Source organism: Lepidochelys kempii, chromosome 1 (genome assembly GCF_965140265.1).
Source record: "Lepidochelys kempii isolate rLepKem1 chromosome 1, rLepKem1.hap2, whole genome shotgun sequence".
NCBI lineage: Eukaryota > Metazoa > Chordata > Testudines > Cheloniidae > Lepidochelys > Lepidochelys kempii.
The window spans coordinates 138,959,771-138,979,275 of NC_133256.1; the positions used below are offsets into that span (position 1 = coordinate 138,959,771).

General features: G+C 40.3%; 1 protein-coding gene across 7 annotated transcripts in view; it reads right to left on the reverse strand.

Moving 5' to 3' along the window:
- The window catches only part of MAP3K15 (mitogen-activated protein kinase kinase kinase 15), a 137,188-nt gene that overhangs the window by 39,776 nt on the left and 77,907 nt on the right, over positions 1 to 19,505 (reverse strand). For all 7 annotated transcript variants that reach the window (XM_073356755.1, XM_073356736.1, XM_073356727.1 and 4 more), the window contains 9 exons: positions 18,795 to 18,907; positions 17,571 to 17,730; positions 16,722 to 16,872; positions 16,271 to 16,378; positions 14,703 to 14,752; positions 10,580 to 10,675; positions 7,273 to 7,360; positions 2,712 to 2,845; positions 1,598 to 1,725 (listed from right to left, as the gene is read on the reverse strand). In XM_073356755.1, the coding sequence (XP_073212856.1) occupies positions 1,598 to 1,725; positions 2,712 to 2,845; positions 7,273 to 7,360; positions 10,580 to 10,675; positions 14,703 to 14,752; positions 16,271 to 16,378; positions 16,722 to 16,872; positions 17,571 to 17,730; positions 18,795 to 18,907 (1,028 nt within the window). The remainder of the gene's footprint in view (positions 1 to 1,597; positions 1,726 to 2,711; positions 2,846 to 7,272; positions 7,361 to 10,579; positions 10,676 to 14,702; positions 14,753 to 16,270; positions 16,379 to 16,721; positions 16,873 to 17,570; positions 17,731 to 18,794; positions 18,908 to 19,505) is intronic.

The following is a 19,505-nucleotide window of genomic DNA, read 5'->3' on the forward strand; positions in this document are numbered from 1 at the left end:
GAAAGGATGGTCTTGTGGTTAGGCAGTTGAATGATGCTCTGGAGAACTGGATTCTACCCTGCCTGTGCCACAGAAGTTCTTTATGTGATGCTAGGCAAGACATTTAACCCAAACTTTTCATGAGTGGTCATTAATTGTGTTTTCCTCATTTTTGGGTGCCCTACTTGATGCCTGAGGGTCTGATTTACAGAAATGCCGAGCACTCACAGTAGCAACTGATGTCAATAGGAGCTGTGCTTTGAACATATGTGCTAACTAATGCTAAGTATTCTGAAAAATCAGGTCCCAGCTGTCTCAAATTGGGCATCCAACATTACTTTATATTTTTTACCTTAATCTCTCTGTGCCATTAAGTTCCCATCTGTTAAACGGGTATAATAATACTTCCTTATCTTATTGAGGCATTGTGAAAACAAATCCATTAACAAGTGTGATGCACTCAGATACTCAGGTACTCCTTTTCTTTTTTCAGATATGATTGTGATAAGTGCCATAGGAAAGACCGTGATTAAATTAATAATTCTGTTTTCTGAGCAATCGTGTGCAGTAAATTAAGCCTGGAGCTACACATTGAACAGTAAAAAGAAAAGGAGGACTTGTGGCACCTTAGAGACTAACAAATTTATTTGAGCACAAGCTTTCATGAGCTACAGCTCACTTCATCGGATGCATTCAGTGGAAAATACAGTGGGGAGATTTATATACATAGAGAACATGAAACAGTGGGCATTACCATACACACTGTAACGAGAGTGATCACTTAAGGTGAGCTATTACCAGCAGGAGAGCCAGGATTTTGTAGTGATAATCAAGGTGGGCCATTTCCAGCAGTTGACAAGAACGTCTGAGGAACAGTGGGGGGTGGCGTGGGGGGGAATAAACAAGGGGAAATAGTTTTACTTTGTGTAATGACACATCCACTCCCAGTCTCTATTCAAGCCTAAGCTAATTGTATCCAGTTTGCAAATTAATTCCAATTCAGCAGTCTCTCGGTGGAGTCTGTTTTTTAAGTTTTTTTGTTGAAGAATTGCAACTTTTAGGTCTGTAATCGAGTGACCGAAGAGACTGAAGTGTTCTCCAACTAGTTTTTGATGTAGTTATAATTCTTGATGTCTGATTTGTGTCCACTTATTCTTTTACCACAAGTACACAGTCTCTACATGATTCATATCATCAAGTTCTCCTCCTAACAGCAACACCCTGAATACTGACTAACTGCTTGAGCCAAAGGGGAAACAACCTTACTTCTGGCATTTCTTAATTTCTGAGTGCTCTACTTTGTAACCTTACAAATGTTCTTTTAACCTAGTTTGTGTGTGTGTGTGTAATCATAGAAAGGGATTTCACAGGACCTCAAGAACTGTTCCACTTCATATCTTTTGTTCACATACAGAGAATCTGCTTATAAACAGAAAAATGCCAATTGCAATTAACTTCTCAACAGGAAGGACAGCTACAGCATAGCAACACATTAGTCCTGGGATTTAGTGAAGTTCCTAAAACATTTGAGTGCTCCACTCCTATTGTCTGTTCCCTGGAGTTGGATTCCTAATATCCTTAAGTGCCTTTGAAAATCCCAGTCCAGAATTATACAAACCTCCTGGCACCTGCTCCATAAAGATTTTAATGTATCCATCTTCAGAGACAGAACCAAGGTACTGGACAATGTTCCGATGCTTTAGATATTTATGCAGCGCTATCTCTTCATGCAGTGGCTGAGAATATCTATCAAGGAGAGGTAAATTGTGGACCAGTTGAAGATGCATGCAAATATACTGGAATAATATCTTTGGAGACCTAGTTTTAAATCCTGGTTTACAAATAAAACAAGTTTAGTGGTTTCATCCAAGTCTCCAAAAACCTAGTTGCTAAACTCAAAATGGAGCACGACTGGCTGGCTGTTCAGAAAAGACACAGCAATGGAGTACAAGAACAGCTTCCCAAAAGGATAGAAGTGCATTGCCGGGGAGGGAGGAAGAAATTACGTGCATCTCTTCCTAGCATTTTCCAGCTCTATGGTTTGACATATTCAAATGGTTTAAAACCCTTTCGCAAAAAAGGATAAAAATATGATTGGATTGCTACATGGAAAACAAACCGTTTCATATCTAAAATATTCCAAGAAATAATGTTTGACTCTTTATTCAAACAATTAAAAAATCCTGATCCCCACAAAGGATTTTATCAAATTAGCATATATTTTTCGTGGTTTGGTAGTACTGGGAAAAGAGGAAGACATTAAAGTTGCCCTAAACAGAATGAGTAATGCCATATTTTAACAGATTAATTCAATTATCATGTATTGGAATATTATACTACAATCCATTATACTTTAATACATTTTAGAAGGAAAAAAGTCTTAGCAACGAGCAGCATTTTTCATTGGTGATGCAGGTTTATTACTACATTGAGGGCTGGTCTACACTTACCGGGGGATTGACGTGCAGCGATTGATGCATCAGCGGTCGATTTAGCAGGTCTAGTGAAGACCCACTAAATCGACCGCAAATCTCTCTCCTGTCAACTCCTGTACTCCACTGGATCAAGAAGAGTAAGGGGAGTTAACAGGAGAGCATCTCCCGTCAACATCGCACAGTGTGGACCCCGCGGTAAGTAGATCTAAGCTACATCAACTTGAGTTACGCTATTCATAGCTATTGCATAGTTTAGATAGACTTTTCCCTGCAGTGTAGACAAGGCCTAAGACTCACCTGCTGTCTCTCTCAGGGATTTCCTTGATGGCTATTCGGACTTGATTGCTAAGATCTCTTCCAGCATAAACTATTCCATAAGTACCTTTCCCTAGTATCACTCTGTCGCCATTCTCATCACAGTCATATTCATACTGAAAGCAGAAAGGTATACGTAATGGTACACAAATAGTTACAACTGAAGCCACCTTTCAGATTGCAAATAAGTTTTAGTAAGAATGATGAATTACATATTGGTCTATACATACAGAAATAATTTTTAAAAACTCACTGGTCAATTATTTACTTTTTGCTTTATAAAATGTGGCCTTCCCTAACAGGAGTCCAGATATATAATTGCTAAATAGATTTACTCGAAACTATTTTGCCTGAATAAGGAATGCAGGATTGGGCCCAAATTGTGCAAATATTTATAATAAAAAACAATAATATAACGTGAGCACTGTAATTGAAAGCAGTATATTTGAAAATGTAGAAAACATCCAAAAATATTTATAATAATTTTTAATTGGTATTCTATTATTGTTGTTTAACAGTGTGATTAAAAATGCAATTAATTGGAATAAATTTTTTTAATCAAGTTAATTTGGTTTGAGTTAATCTCTTGAGTTAACTGAGATTAATTGACAGCCCTAAAAATATCCTGATCTTCTAAGAGGAAATTAAAAATACAAAACTAAGTAGTTGTATACATTTCTGCTGGAACATACTGGGTCATATCTGCAGCTGGTATAAATCAGTGCAGAAGACTGACTTCAATGGTGCTACACTGGTTTGAACCATCTGAGGATCTGGTCCACTACTGTGACCTCATTGTAGAGAACTTGTGTTGCAAAGATCTTTGCAGACAAAAGGCCTATTGATTCATGAAGCAAATTCATAGGTACTAAATGAACCTCTATTATGAGAGATGGGCTAAACAGTGCATTCTTGATTCATATACAAATTTGAGAGTGAGGAATTAGCGTAGGACATTTTGAAAGCTTTTACACAAACAGAAAACAGAGATTTTTTTTTTTTTTAAAAGAGGTGTGTAGCTTTATAATTGTCAAGATGAACCACTGGAGTATGCAGACTTCCCCTCATTCCCAAATCCAAATGGCTGTTTATGTCCAATCTGTGAGACTTCAGGCTTCCCATGCTGTGTCTACATGAATTCCCTACCTTTAACATTATTTTAAATTTTTTTTTACTGCTGTAATTAATAGACACTTTTCTCATGGTACCATTTTTTCTGCTATGACACATACGTCCACGTCATGCTGTGGTACTGAATGCAATCTCGAGACCTGTCTTCTTTGAGCATGTCCTGAGTTCAGTTGGTGCTGTTTCATGTTGCCTTCAGAATGCTCTCTGTTCATTTACAAAATGATTACCATCTTTGTGTCGCTGTACAGAACATGCTAAGGAATTCTGTTGTTGTTGAACTCTAACACCATATCCTACTCAGTGGATCTGTACTTGGATTAACACAACCTTAATACAGTTTCATTTTCCATGTTTTAGTTCTTCAAAGTTCATAACATCATCCTGTCATGTGACATGCACAATTGACCAAAATGTCACAAGTAAAGCTTGTCAAGTTCTTTGGCAGTAGCACACCCAGGTTTCACAGCTATGGCATGATACAGCTGCAGGACAGAGTTTGAGGTTAGGGTGCAGCTCTGCAACAGACTAGTTCTAAGGTTAATCTTCTCAGCCTGGAGAAGGAGTCGATGTTCCCCAGCATACCTCCCAGGATATGTGAAGTCTGTTGAGATGTGTAATTCAGTGCTTAACAGTAGGTTTAGTGGACTGTGTACCTGATGCAATTTGGTATGTTTCCATTCCGTTTCCTTTAGATGGACAATAAATCCATACTAGTTTGCCACTGCAGAAAATCTGCACACATGATCAACTACTGAGCCTCCTTGATGCATGATTCAACTGCAGCTATGAACAAGCAGGCATTCCTCCTAAGAACTTGGTCAAGGCACACAGTCTGATGTTCCCAGGCCTAGGGGATTTCCTATTTGGGATTGAGTAACACTTTTCCAGTGATAGAAATTTCCTCAGTATCAATGTCCAGACGTGCACAAAAGGTACTACAAGTAAATCCCACTTGGTTCAAAGAATCCCAAAATTGGCTCTAGTTCTAAATCTAAATTCTTATTAACAATAGCTTTTACTCCAAGTTATAATCATTTTCAAATGCTACCGTTGTCCCTATCATGTAGCCCTTTACCCAGACGACACTCGTAATCACAAGAATTTTGACTGAAAACTGCAAGATCAGATCTTAAATTCAGGTTTTCTTTTTCCTTCCAAAGTTTCTTTTCCCCTTAATACCATGTGTGGTTTCCAGGTGAGGCTTTCTTGTCAAGTCCATCAAGAATATGTCACCTAGCATTTTTCATGTTGTCACTGCGATGTTGGCAGACTGACTGTAAGCCATTGCCAAGGTTTAAGGCCTCAGCTGAGCACTGACATATTCATTGCTGGAAACCAGTCTGTTTCACCTGTGTGTTAGTATGGTTCAGATGGGTATTGGACTTTTAACGCGTTTAGTGTTTAGACACTATGAAATGCTTGTAAGTTGCTGCATACATTAATCTCACTTATATCATCTTTATCATGCTATATGATATTTTAGTTTTTGATGTATGACTGTAAAAAATGTTTGCTCTGAAACTATGAACTCAATCAGGTGGGATCGTCTCCCAACCATCAAGAAGGCCTATCAAAACTAAATGGGCCATTGTGGGACATCACAATACAAAGACTTTGACCTGAGGTTGGCACTCATGGTCATGAGCCACTCCAGACAGCATGATAGTCCTTCTTGAAGTGAAAAGACTCCATAACTTATAACCGTGGAGAGATATAAGATGTCTGATCTCATTTATGAACCAGCTGTTTCTGGCTAAAACTATTGTTTTTCATTTAAAAAAAATTTTTTAGGGACTGTAATGTCAAATAATCAACCAAAGTTCCAATGTCCAAGTTAAAACAGTGAAAAAAAAAAAATCAAACAAAAACCTCAACCCAAAAAAAACCTTTTCCCATACAGACAAATCTGCTTAGGAGCTCTCAAACCAAATAGCTGTCCTGGATGGATGGATGTTCTGTCTTTCCCTCCCACACCTTGTTTCTACTTTGCCCCTTGTTGCATAAGAGAGTAAACTTAATTTAATAAATGTGAAAAAATGCAGGTTGATTATAGAATCATGCAATGTAAAGATGCAATATATATATATATATATATATATATATATATATATATATATATATATATATAAAATATCATTAGGCCACCATTTTTATACATGGAACCTATCAATGCATGATTATGCCCTACAATGTATCCTTAAGCATTTAGCTCAATTCAGTTTTTAAAAGGCTTAACCTATGGTGAACTCACTTCCTTTGAGAGACTATTCCTCAATCAAATACACTGTATTGTTCGGAAGTGTTTCTGCTGTTGGCTAAGTACACAAATATGCAAGTAAAACCCATTGCTCCAGATATAACTATATCTCTGACCAAGCAAAATACTGCTTCCCAGATCCTGTTTTCTCTACAGTAAATGCTGAGGCCACAGATATGAACTATTTAGCTGAGCCTTAATAGACTCTCTCAACTGATGCACTTTACATTGGCAGGATGAGAGAATTCTGCGGCCAGCACTCACAGACTTGGTTGTGGAACCTTGTCTTTCAGCTCGTGCACAATCTCAAACAACTCTTCCCTCCTCCAATTCATGCTTGAAGCCTCAACTCCTACAGGAGAGTCATTATTATGAAGACCTATTCTAATCATAAAGGTAAGTAAATTGCTCCTGGGAAGTGCCCATTTGGCAATGGCTTTTGATGGGATAAACAGGAGCAGAAAGAGCTTAGGTTCAGGTGAATTACAGAGAGTAAGTATTTTTTAAAAACAGCAGCTGGATTTACTTTTACCTGCCCATAAATAAAAATGACATGACTCTTTTAGCGATGCTTTCCCAATTGCAATAAAACAACAGAATGCAGTGTATACCCTCAAAACTGACAATTCCTAATTTTCTGGATGAAGAGACCAGTGTTCACATTCCTAAGAGTCTGGTATTCAATCACCACTGAAATAGCCTATCCATTTAATTTATCCAAAGAGATGGCAACGTCGTGGATCTGGTTAGAAAAACCTGAATGGAAGTTTCTAAATAGGTTTTCCTTGGGAAGTATGCAATACCTGCCATCATTATCTAACCAACTCCAAGCAGGATCAGGTGATTCTCAACTATCTATCATATGTGCAATAATTTTCAAGATCAATAACTCACATTCTCATGTACTTATATGACTCCAGCCACTGTAGTAGCTGGCTCACTATGTTAAATACAAACCTGTATTTTTCCCCCATAAGAAAGTTAACTGTTTTATATAAAGAGTTACAGGAGTGTTGCAATTTTCTATATATTTTGAAGGATTTACATGTTATTTCCTTAACCTTGTTTCTCAGACAAATTCATTTGACACAGGAAAAATGGAAAAGGAAAAATGGTTTACGGTTTTCAGCTATTTTACCCATAACCATGACTTACTTCCAGTGTGTCCCCATCAATCTCTCCTTCTAATTCCAACGAACTGCCCACAACATCAGTCAAAATCTCCTTAACCAAGCCACAGAATCTGCAAGCAGTAAGTATCACATCATCAGCAAAGATAACGCCCTCTCTGAAAAAGATTAGCTAGAATTTTGTAATCCATGTGCAAAGCAATACATTTACTAACAAACTGTAAGAGGGTTCCTTCATTTACTTTCCATCTTTACTTTTACTATAGTTTATCTGAGGAAAGATATCAAACATACACTGAAAAATAAAAACCTACTTATCTACAAAGTGGTTTAATCAGCTGCAGTGTACCCAAGGATTTGTTTGGGTTTTTTGAATCGTAATTCTTTTAACTACAATGTTTTAGTTAGCTAAATCTATAGATTAGCCTTAGTGTGGCCTAGTCTTTACAAATGCAATTACAGAAACATGAAAACCAAGATATTTAAAAGTGGCTAGAGATATTCAGTGCCTCAGTTTTGGGGTGCACAATCTGAGACCCCTTGGTAACGGCTGACTTAGAAAGTGCTGAGCATCCTACGAAACTCAGGCAGTGGTGCCTGCAGGCATGTGGCTATTACACTGTACATAGCATTGGCAGGGGTGCCTAAGGCTGGGGTCCTGGAAATGGGGCATGGCCAGGCAGGCTATCAGTGGTATGGGAGCCCTGCTTCAGGATCCAGCCCCTTGGAACCGGTGAGGAGCAGCAGACCTGGCTTCCCCGCTGCCCACTTATGTTGTGCCCCACAGCCCCTCTGTCATGATGAAGGGGTGGGAGGCAGGGACAAAACTGAGTGAATGGCACTGTGGTCTGGTGCGACTTTAATTTGGCCGCCTTATGTGTATGCATTATGATGCAGTCCTTAATTAAATGATCACATACTACTTTCTCCACAGGACACCTACCTCCCTAAGAACACAAAATGAATGGTACTCATTTAATTAGCAGTTATGCAATATTTTGTTTTAGTTTCATCATTCCATGTGTGGCCCATGCCTTATATACTGCAAACTATTCAAACTCTGCTTTGAAGATAGAAATGCTAATTTCTGCACATTTTTTCTATGGCACTCATTACTTTAGTGCTTGAGTGCTATACAGCCATTTAGTACTTTATCTTCACAATATCTCTAAAGTGAGGGGATTTCCCCAGGGAAGCAACGAACAAACAATAGGAAGTACTTCGCGCAACACACAGTCAATCTGTGGAACTCATTGCCAGGGGATGTTGGTGAAAGCTAAAAGTGGAATTGGGTTTAAAAAAGAATTAGATAAGTTCATGGAGGATAGATCCATTAATGGCCATTAGCCAAGATGGTCAGAGATGCAACCTCATATGCTCTGGGTGTCCCTAGGTCTCTGACTGCCAGATGCTGGGACTGAACGACAGGGGATGGATCACTAGATAATTGCCCTATTCTGTTCATTCCCTCTGAAGCATCTGGAAATAGTCACTGCCATAAGACAGGATCCTGGGCTAGATGGATGGTTGGTCTGACCCAGTACAGCTGTTATGTAATTGAAGGCAGAGAGAGATTAAGGTCAACATTTTGCACGAAATTTGGGAGCCTAATTTGGACCCAATTGTTGAGAGTACTTAGCATTACATAACACTTAATATGTTCAAAACACAGCTCTCATTGACCTTCTCTTCTGACAATCCCCTGCCTTGTTCACTGCACATTTTCCAACTCCTTCAAACAAATAAGGCATGGGTCCTACACACCTACTTTACTACACGCTCTCATTCACCCCAGAGCAGGTGTAGCCTCTGCACCGAGTGAGCCAGGGGCCCTGTGGAAAAAATATTATGTGACCATGTAATTAAAGACTGTATTATAATGCATACATACGAGGGGCCAGATTTAAGGTTACACAAACAACCCTAATTCTGGCATTTGCTAACTTTTGAGAGCTTGACTTTACAATCTTAATAATGTTTAACATATTTTTGTGTCTTCCCCATTTTATATAAACACTAAACACAGATTACAGCCCAAAGGAGGGAAAAAACATTAGACACATTAAGACAAACAGAGCTGAATTCACTCCTGGTAGAAAGTCCACTGATGTCACCAGTCAAATTCCAATCCCAGTGGAGTTATAGACCAAATGCTCTCCTAGTACGTCTTCCACCTGAATTTCAACTACTGTACTTATTATTTAGATCTGATATTCTCTGTCTGCAGAGAATATTCAGACACCCATGGCAAACTTCAGAAGGGTTACATGCGAGGTAGTAAGTTAGACTCTCCACTACATTTCCTTAAACCTACTTACCGCCACTTTGCAGGGTATAAGGAAGTCCAAGCAGGTGTAATCTACATGCCAAAGAGCTAGAAGAAGGTAAAGGTTAAAGTAGGATGAGGGCTACTTTAACTTATACCTTCGTTCAAGCTTTTTTACATGCAAGTTGTACCAACAGAGACTCCCCTAAATATTGCAAAAGTAGGTGTAGGGACAGTCTGAGTGTAATGGGATCTAGCTCATATCATCTTATATATCATCTCTGAATTCGACCCATAGTCTCTTAATAAGGAAAAAAGTTTCAAGATAAGTGCACAAATGAACTTTTATTTATTATCTGAAAAATTGTCAGTTTTTGTCCTCTACTTAGTGCTATATATCAGTCACCAGTGATGCCATAGCCCTCCCTCTTCCCCTGAGGCCCAACCCCACGGTCAGGCCAGCGTGGAGCCTAGCTGGGGAGCCTGGGCAGTTGTGGGAGCCGCGCAGACCACCTGCCCACGGTGTGGGGGAGCCTAAAGCAGCCCCCGGCCCATGTCCCTGCCCAACCCAGGGCAGGTGGAGGGTCTACGACTCCATGCTGACTCACCACAGCTGCCCGCGTGGCTCTCACCAACTCAGCTCCGGCTGAGGGGTGGGGGAGACACGGGCTGGGGGCTGCTCTCAGTGGGCCTCCCGTACCGCGGCAGGTGGAGGGTCCACTGCAGCTCTCCACAGCTTCCTGCACAGCTCTTATCATGGCCAGGCTATGGCTCCATGGCCCTGCCCCGAGCCAGGTCAGGGAGAGCCACACGGGCAGCTGTGGGAAGCATGGGTCCCTCCATCTGCCCTACGTGGGATGGCTGGGGGGTGGGCACACAGGCAGGAGGATGCTTTCGGCTGCACTCCTACCCAGGCAGGGGAACAGTGGGCTCCCCGGCCCCGCTCCAGCTTCTGGCTTGGCCTGGGGAGGGGTATGGGCCCCTGGTTCCCCCACTTTTGGGAAGGCTCCAACGCCCTTTCCAGTCACGTACCATAGAAGTTTTATTAGTGGTAAAATCAACTCACCTTCTACACTGGTCCTCTGTGGAAAAGTAGATTTGAAAGTCATCAGAATTGTCATGGACATAAAGAAAACAACATCGTTCGTCAAACTTGGATATGCTGTAAAATTTCCATCAAAAAAAGTTTTACTCTATATGTTCATATAAGACAGCATGGAAGAGGAAGTAGTAATATCTTAGGAATTATTCAATTTCAGACAACTTTTCTTTTCTCAAGGACACAGTTAATTTACTCACAAATGCAAGAACAGCTGTAATTGTTCTCCTTACATATAAAATGTCTTTTGTGTCACCTATGATTTAGGGTGAAATCCTGGCCACATTTAAATCACTGGCAAAACTAATGTTGACTTTGACAGGGACAAACCTCATCCCAAATGTTTTTGGTTTTTTTAACCTTTCTTAGTAGACTCACATGATTTCCTAGTATTTGACGGCCCATGTGTGGAAACTGAACCAATTTAACATCTATTTAGATTCCAGGGCTGTCTTTGTTTATGTTAACAAATTTAGTTTATACTTCTGTTACATTTGCAATAAACCTTAAAAAGGAAATGGCAACATACATTAGTGTGTAAGCTTCTTAGAACTCTTTAAAGATCAGATTAATGTGCAACCACATCTGCCATTGAGGCAAGACCCTTTGTCGAAAAATTGCCTCTCTTTGATCACCCCTGCACAGAACCCATGTAAATGGGCTACGTGCTGAAGAACTATGCAGGAACTGGGAGAAATGGAATCCACCTTCAGTCCATGCACATGGAAGTCCTATGGTCCCTTCATAGCTGCTACTAGCTTTTGGATTGGAATAGCTTCTGAATTGCAAAACATTTTGCATCCTCCATACAGGAGTTCATAGTCACAGGATCTGCATAACTTCAAACTCCTGCAACTCCTTCCTCCCTTGCCTGAGCAGTCACGAGGCTCTCCCTCCACACTAGACTGCACAGAACGGTCATGAAGCCCTGTTCAACTAAGTGTAGAGTTTGCAGAGATCTTTTATGTGTCCACTTTGTAAGAGAACCTCTGCAGTTCAGCTGCATTTCATAATTATATTTTCTTCTCCCATTCAATAATTTTTGACAAGCACTTTACTTATGTGTATGAAGCACCTTGTTTTGTAAAAGCATTGTTCATTTGAGAACATGAAATAATTGAATGCTCAATATTTTGGGTTGCTGTAACATTTAAGGGTAACACAATAGTGCCAACATTCTAAAATACATATTAAGAATTCTGCCAAAACAAAGAAAACATTCTGTATAATTTTTTTTAAAAAGTTATATTTAGTAATAATTCTACTCTGGAAACATAACATGCGAAGAAACCCCCATTTTTTGCAGCCAGCTCTATTACTCTACAAAACACACAATAAAACTCTCCATTTCAAATGTCACTGAATCAGTTGGCTTTGATAAAGCAATCTCCAGTGTAGAAATATATGAGGCAGATTAATCTATCTGACTAAATTAGAATAATAAACGAAGTGAATTTTCAAAGGTATACACAGGTGAAACAACTCAGTATCCATGCATATGATTTTCAGTTTACTAAATATAACAGAACTATATAAGAATACTCAGGTATTTAAGATTAACTGGCTACCATAAAAAGCGATTACATTTGACAAAGGTGTGAACTATGATTACAAGTACTATTCTATATTAAATAACTGGTGAGAGTTTCAAAAGCATGAAGAGGTCAAAATAACTCAAAATCAACAAATACAAACGTTAAAAGAAATCAAACCTAATTCAATCACATATAAAACTGTACTTCCCAGGGTTTTAGATTAAGAAAGGAGCCAAAGCAAATAAATCGTCACTATTTAATTAAAGTTACCGTGCTAAGCAATGATTAATCATGCTAACTAAGCCCATTGTAAAGTAATTAATGTGTGTTTTAGAAAATTAGCACGATAAGGGATTCCTTATCTGGTGATGGTGCACACCAGCAACAATAATCATTTCATTGGTCTTGGAAACTTGTTGGGACCAAAAATAACCTAACAATTCTCCAGTGCAACAAAGGGAAAATCCTGGCTGCACCCATCTCAGTTGCACAGGTGCAGAAGGACTAGTGGTGGTTCTGCGGTACTGAAGGTCAGGTAGGCAGGATTTGAGTGCAAGTGTCACAGTCGGGGCCTGGGTGACCAGGCCTAACAGGCAGGGCTGGGGTCAGCAAGTTAAAGAAGTATGGGCTGGATGAATGCACTATAAGGTGGGTAGAAAGTTGGCTAGATTGTCGGGCTCAACGGGTAGTGATCAATGGCTCCATGTCTAGTTGGCAGCCAGTGTCAAGTGGAGTGCCCCAGCGGTCGGTCCTGGGGCCGGTTTTGTTCAGTATCTTCATAAACGATCTGGAGGATGGTGTAGATTGCACTCTCAGCAAATTTGCAGATGATACTAAACTGGGAGCAGTGGTAGATACGCTGGAGGGGAGGGATAGGATACAGAGGGACCTAGACAAATTGGAGGATTGGGCCAAAAGAAATCTGATGAGGTTCAATAAGGATAAGTGCAGGGTCCTGCACTTAGGACGGAAGAACCCAATGCACAGCTACAGACTAGGGACCGAATGGCTAGGCAGCAGTTCTGCGGAAAAGGACCTAGGGGTGACAGTGGACGAGAAGCTGGATATGAGTCAACAGTGTGCCCTTGTTGCCAAGAAGGCCAATGGCATTTTGGGATGTATAAGTAGGGGCATTGCCAGCAGATCGAGGGACGTGATCATTCCCCTCTATTCGACATTGGTGAGGCCTCACCTGGAGTACTGTGTCCAGTTTTGGGCCCCACACTACAAGAAGGATGTGGATAAATTGGAGAGAGTCCAGCAGAGGGAAACAAAAATGATTAGGGGTCTGGAACACATGACTTATGAGGAGAGGCTGAGGGAACTGGGATTGTTTAGTCTGCAGAAGAGAAGAATGAGGGGGGATTTGATAGCTGCTTTCAACTACCTGAGAGGTGGTTCCAGAGAGGATGGTTCTAGACTATTCTCAGTGGTAGAAGAGGACAGGACAAGGAGTAATGGTCTCAAGTTGCAGTGGGGGAGGTTTAGGTTGGATATTAGGAAAAAATTCTTCACTAGGAGGGTGGTGAAACACTGGAATGCATTACCTAGGGAGGTGGTAGAACCTCCTTCCTTAGAAGTTTTTAAGGTCAGGCTTGACAAAGCCCTGGCTGGGATGATTTAATTGGGGATTGGTCCTGCTTTGAGCAGGGGGTTGGACTAGATGACCTCCTGAGGTCCCTTCCAACCCTGATATTCTATGATTCTATGAGATTAGACAGTTGGCAACCCTAGACTGAGACCTTGTACTTTTATCTTGCAGCCTGAAGACTTCTCTATAAATGTCTCCTAATGTAAGAGATGTCTTCAGCTGGCCTCTTCCAGCCCTCTCTTGTCCTTGTTTTTAAATACAAAAGTGTCAACCACGGAAAAGAAACTAAAATTTATTTCCCGGAAATCTAGCTTCCACTAACACGGAACTAACAAAGTTTAAACAAGATTGCACCAATTGAGGGTTGGTTTAGCTCAGTGGTTCCCAAACTCTGGGTTGTGACCCCAGATGGGGTTGTGGCAATCCCTATTGCGAGGAGGATGCCATTTTGCTCCACACAGCATGACCTCACATGTACAGTGCGTGCCAGGTCATGATGCTCTACAAAATGACATCCTCCACACAGCATGACTTCACATGCACCATACATACAAGGTCACTCTCTGCAGAGGATGTCATGTTCTGGGACAAAATGGCATTCTCCAGGCAGTCTGGGGTCCTGGGAGGAAATAATTAGTTAAATGGGGTCATGGTGGCAAAAAGTTTGGCAACCCCGGCTTAGCTGAATATAAGAATTGTAAATACAGTTCAAAATACTGATTTTCAAAATAAAACTCTGACATTTTAGGTCAGACTGTACAGCAGAAACTCACTGCTCTGCTTGACCTAAGGAAAGACAGACAAGTCTTCCCTGTTACAGTGTTTTGAAGCGGTTTAGGTAGAAGAAAAATGTAACAGCAAATGAAAAGCAGAGTTCATTATCTCAAATCATAAGGCATGATCATCTGACATAAGCAAAATATAAAATGTGAAACCATAATTAGTTATTTTCAAACATACCAACCTTATTCCCCTAATGGAGGAAGCTGTAAAATTCCATTCATGAATCTGTTTCTGTAAGGAACAAAGATCTAAGTCAACCACAGGTTAGTCTCAGCTTGTTATTTGAAAGCAAAGTCACACAATACATAGAATCTTGTCAAGAATAGCCACAGCTCCATTTTCTTATTTGAAAGGATGAATAGATTTGGGTAGATGTAGGACCTACATTCAATGCTAGTTTTACTCACTTGAGGAAAAGCAAATTTAAAAATATCACAATAAATTAAGATACATATTTTCTAGTGTAAAATTCAGTTTCAAAAGCAAAGTTGAAGCTTGAAGTGTAATTTACCAAACAGTGCATCTTTGTACGGATTGATTATTCCTTTCATATTAAAAAAAACCACATGAGGCAGATCCACTGCCCTTCTCTTCCCCTTTAGGAATAGAACGCTGCCGTTTTCAGCAGACAGAGCACTAGCGTAATTGGTTCCTATGACTTCTCTTCCCCTGGAAGCTCTGGCACAGAAATAATTGGAGGCAGAGAGGGAGATGGACAGAGTGTGACCAGAAGTACTGCCCTCCAGCTGTCCCCAGCAAATGGATGGTGTCTTAGTCACTGTTGTCAGCTAACATAGGTTAGGGCAGTCCATAAGGAATCTGCTTTGTAAGGTAAAATTGTGTCATATATGCTGTGGCCTGAACTGAGAGTAGTGCACAACCCCACCACACCAGGTCAGGTTAGATTTCAGGGATGCACAAACATTTAAAATCTTGATCCATGATTTGGTCATCTCTTACTTTGGTTATCATAACCTCTTTGGGTATCATACCTCTTTTCCAGATCTCACCTCACAGAGGCTGCAAAAGCTGTCCTCCTCCTCATGCCTCTCCAACAATATCTCCCCCTTCTTGATCATTCTGGGCTTTCTATTCTCCTTTCTCATCAAATTAAAGTTACTTCTCACTTTCAAGGGTTTGGACAACTTCATAACTGTCTGCATCACATCTCTTTACAAATTTCTTCCTATACCCTCTCTCATAACCCCATATTCCAACAAAGTTTTTCTCTTGACTTAGTCCTTCACCGGCTCATTACCTTATATCTTCGTTCATGCTGCCCTCTACATTTGGAAAACCTTTACAATTTCAACAATGCCATGCACATTGTGGTGCTTTATCAATAATAACTAATAATGAATGTAGGTTATGCCTGAATTGTATCTCTGTAAAATCATGTGCTAATGTAAAAAACAAAACTAAAGAGGATAATAGTATCAAACCCACTACCCAAAAGGACTTTGATAGAGCATGTTCTAGTGAAATGAGCCCAGGACTGGGAGCCACAAACACCTGAATTCTAATCTGAGATCAGCTACTGAATAATCCCATATCTGCAAGTCATTTCACCTTCTCTATAGTACCTCAGTTTCCCAATGTGTAAAATGGAGATATTAATTATCCTACATCACAGGGATGTAGAAAGGTTTAAAGTGTTTCTAAAGTGCTCCAAAATCCACAGGTGAAAAAGGAGCCATATAAGTACAAAGCATCATTCGCGATATGAAATGTGTTTGCCATGTGTCTTACCACTTCAGGGGGCGAGACATGCCACAGAGAGACAGTTCTCTCTTCTGCTTCATTGTTGATTGACACATATGCAGGCTGGTAGACCTTAGTTGGTTCTATCACTAAAACCTAAAAAAACCCAAAGTTCTGTTTAGTGAACTGTAACAGCAACTATACCATAAGATGTCAAGAAGAATAATGATATAGGATAATAAGCAATCTCAAACCAGACATTAAATATATATTTTTTTATTTTATAAAAATCCATGTTTTTTCCCTATTTACAATAAAACAATATTATTGTGGTATTTGTTATTGGGCATCAGAAGAGGGCATCAGACGTTCTTAGGTTGGTCAAATGACCTCTTAGAAGAAGGGAGATTGAAAAAATGCTAGATTTTGGTTAGTGCCATTCAGTAAGATCTGGAGAAATTAGGATTTATATGTTACAACACTTATTTAGGCATCTTACTGGAAATCTCAGTCCATTAGTTGTTTCTTTCGTTGCCTCAAAAATGATATCTAACCAGAAGTTCAGTCTCTCTTGTCTGGGAGAATGCTCGATGGGGAGTTTCTTGAAACGCTGAATTAACAACAGGTTCTGCACTAATGACCTCAAGTACCTAGAACACATACAGTCAGTCAAAGGTTGGGGGGCAAGCGGGGGGGAAGGGAGAGAGAGAGAGAGAGACTGAATGACTCAGAATCCCCCTCCCCTCCCCTCACCAAGCTTTTCAATAAGTTAGTAGCTCACATGTAATTTCAAACAAAATTAAATGTATTCTACAAGATACGGTCATTTACATATGACAGTGTTGACTTTACAGATTTATAGGCCTGATATCAAGCTTAGACATGAATCTATAGTATGCTTTTGTGCACATCTGATTTGAGAAGTACATGGTTACATGGATCCCTATGTAGTGATGCCAATGGACTGATCACATGTGGGGGCAGAATTGGTTGCGCATATCAAAACTTAGAAGAGAATTCTACTTCCGTCTGAGTCATCTCCACCATTCTCCTTCCCTTAACATACACATTTCAGGGGAATCTAAAACCAGCTCTATCAGTCTGATGGATAATTTTATTTTCTATCAGACTAAAACCACAATAAAGAATCAAGTTCAGATTACAGAGGTGCAAAAATTTGAGATTTAGAAATGTATTAAGTTATCTGGTTCATCCAATTGTCTGTGTAGGATTGTTCCCTACTGGACATTTTCTAGTATTTTGTCTAGTCTAGTTATAAAAATCCCAAAAGATAGGGCTTTTGACCCAGACGATATATGTACATTTAATGTAAGCACACACTACTTACCAAACTGGAGGCTTCAGTTTGAACAGTTTCTCCGCTGCTTGCACTGCCTTACCAATGTCGCTGGCCAGCATGCTCACACTGAAAAACTGTCCCACATCCCAATAATTATTCATTTTTTCCAAGCTTCCTTTTCTTCCCAACAAACTGTTCAGCCGCACACCTGGGAAATTTCACATTGAAAGAAAGCTTCTATTTTAAATTAAATTTTTGCCTATTATGCTATCACTATAACAATGATCATTCAAAGGTGGAATTGTCCTTAATGAAAGAATGGGGAGTATTTACTCCTACCTGGAGATTATGAGCCAGATGTTTGACCCCATTAAGGCTACTCTGTACAGCTGTGGTGACAAAACGCAGCCTTAAACGTGGCTCAACTGGCCAGTGAAGGATTTTTTGTGTATAGGGCCCCTGTAGGAGCTCTTACACTACCTCCCTCCCGGCTCCGAGTGTAGGGGATGTACCTCGGTGTCCCTATGCCCCAGAGAGCCCCACCTGCTGGAACAGTCCCTAGGTCAGGAGCTGGTGCAGACTGGTCCCAGGATTGAGGTGTAAAAGTGGTTAAAAAGCCTCTTTTGCATCCCCCTGACCTCCTTCGCTGCAGGAAGGGCTGTTCTGGTGCAGCTGAGGATCCGAGTCCAAACGTAAAAGTTTGATTTTTGGCTATTACCTTTCTAGAACGCAACTGAATCTACAATACAACAGTTTTATTTTATAGATTTATTTATATCAGGGAGTTCAAGCTCTTAAACTTTGGGGAAATTAGAATCTGAGTTGGGCAATTGGCTCCTAATTCTGTAATGGGCTAAACCAAATTCATCTCTGCACTGATACGGGGGGGGGGGGGGGGGGGGAAGGGTCATCTACCTGATTAAGTGTCTGCAGTGACACACAGTGTCCCTTAACTTATACCTTTGTTGCAACGTCAGCTCTGAACCACTGCACCATCTTCCTCCACCTCTGCTGTGTACTCTAATTCCCGCCCCGTGCCCAGGGCTCCTGAAGGGGTGGCACAGAGCTGTCTCTGCAGCAATTGTAGGGGCTACTCTTATCTGGGGTCTGTTCCCTGGGGCAGATTTATGCTTCTTCTGTGGCCCCTTTTATGTGGGTGTAGCTGGCATAAAGGGACCAAGGGGCAATGATGAATACACCTCAGACCCATCTCTGCAAAATAAAATTGAACTGTTCTTTATTAAAGAGAACACAAACTTCTTGTTTTTTTACCTATTTTTCTTAGTTCCATAGAGGTTTCAAACTGCTGCCCTGCCACAATCAGCAAAACTGCAAGGTTAATTCCAGAATACAGACTTGACTGGAGCTCAAATCCTTTGCGGTACCTGCAGAGACAAAGGGTCTAGAGCTCATGTCTTACTGTGCTTTAAACATAAAACACAGCACAGTTGAGAAAAAAGGGGCTCATAGCCCCCTGGATGAAAGTATTTTTAGGGACCGTGTAACAAGTTCATTACTTTGTACCAACACCAGTGGGTCTCAACCAGGGGCACACAGAGGTCTTCTAGGGGGTACACCAACTCATCTAGATAGTTGCCCAGTTTTACAAGCTACATAAAAAGCAGTAGCAAATCAATACAAATTTAAGTTGCATACAGATGACTTGTTTATGCTGCTCTATATATTATATACTGAAATGTCAGTACAATATTTATATTCCAATTGATTTATTTTAAATTATATGGTAGTAATGAGAAAGTAAGCAGTTTTTCAGTAATAGTGTGCTGTGACACTTTTGTATTTTTATGTCTGATTTTGTAAGCAAGTAGTTTTTAAATGAAGTGAAACTTGGGGGAATGCAAGACAAATCAGACTCCTGAAAGGGATACGATCATCTGGAAAGGTTGAGAGCCACTGATTTAACCTGTCGTCAGAGAAGAAAGGAGAGGAAAGGAGAGGAGAGGAAAATATCTGCATACAATT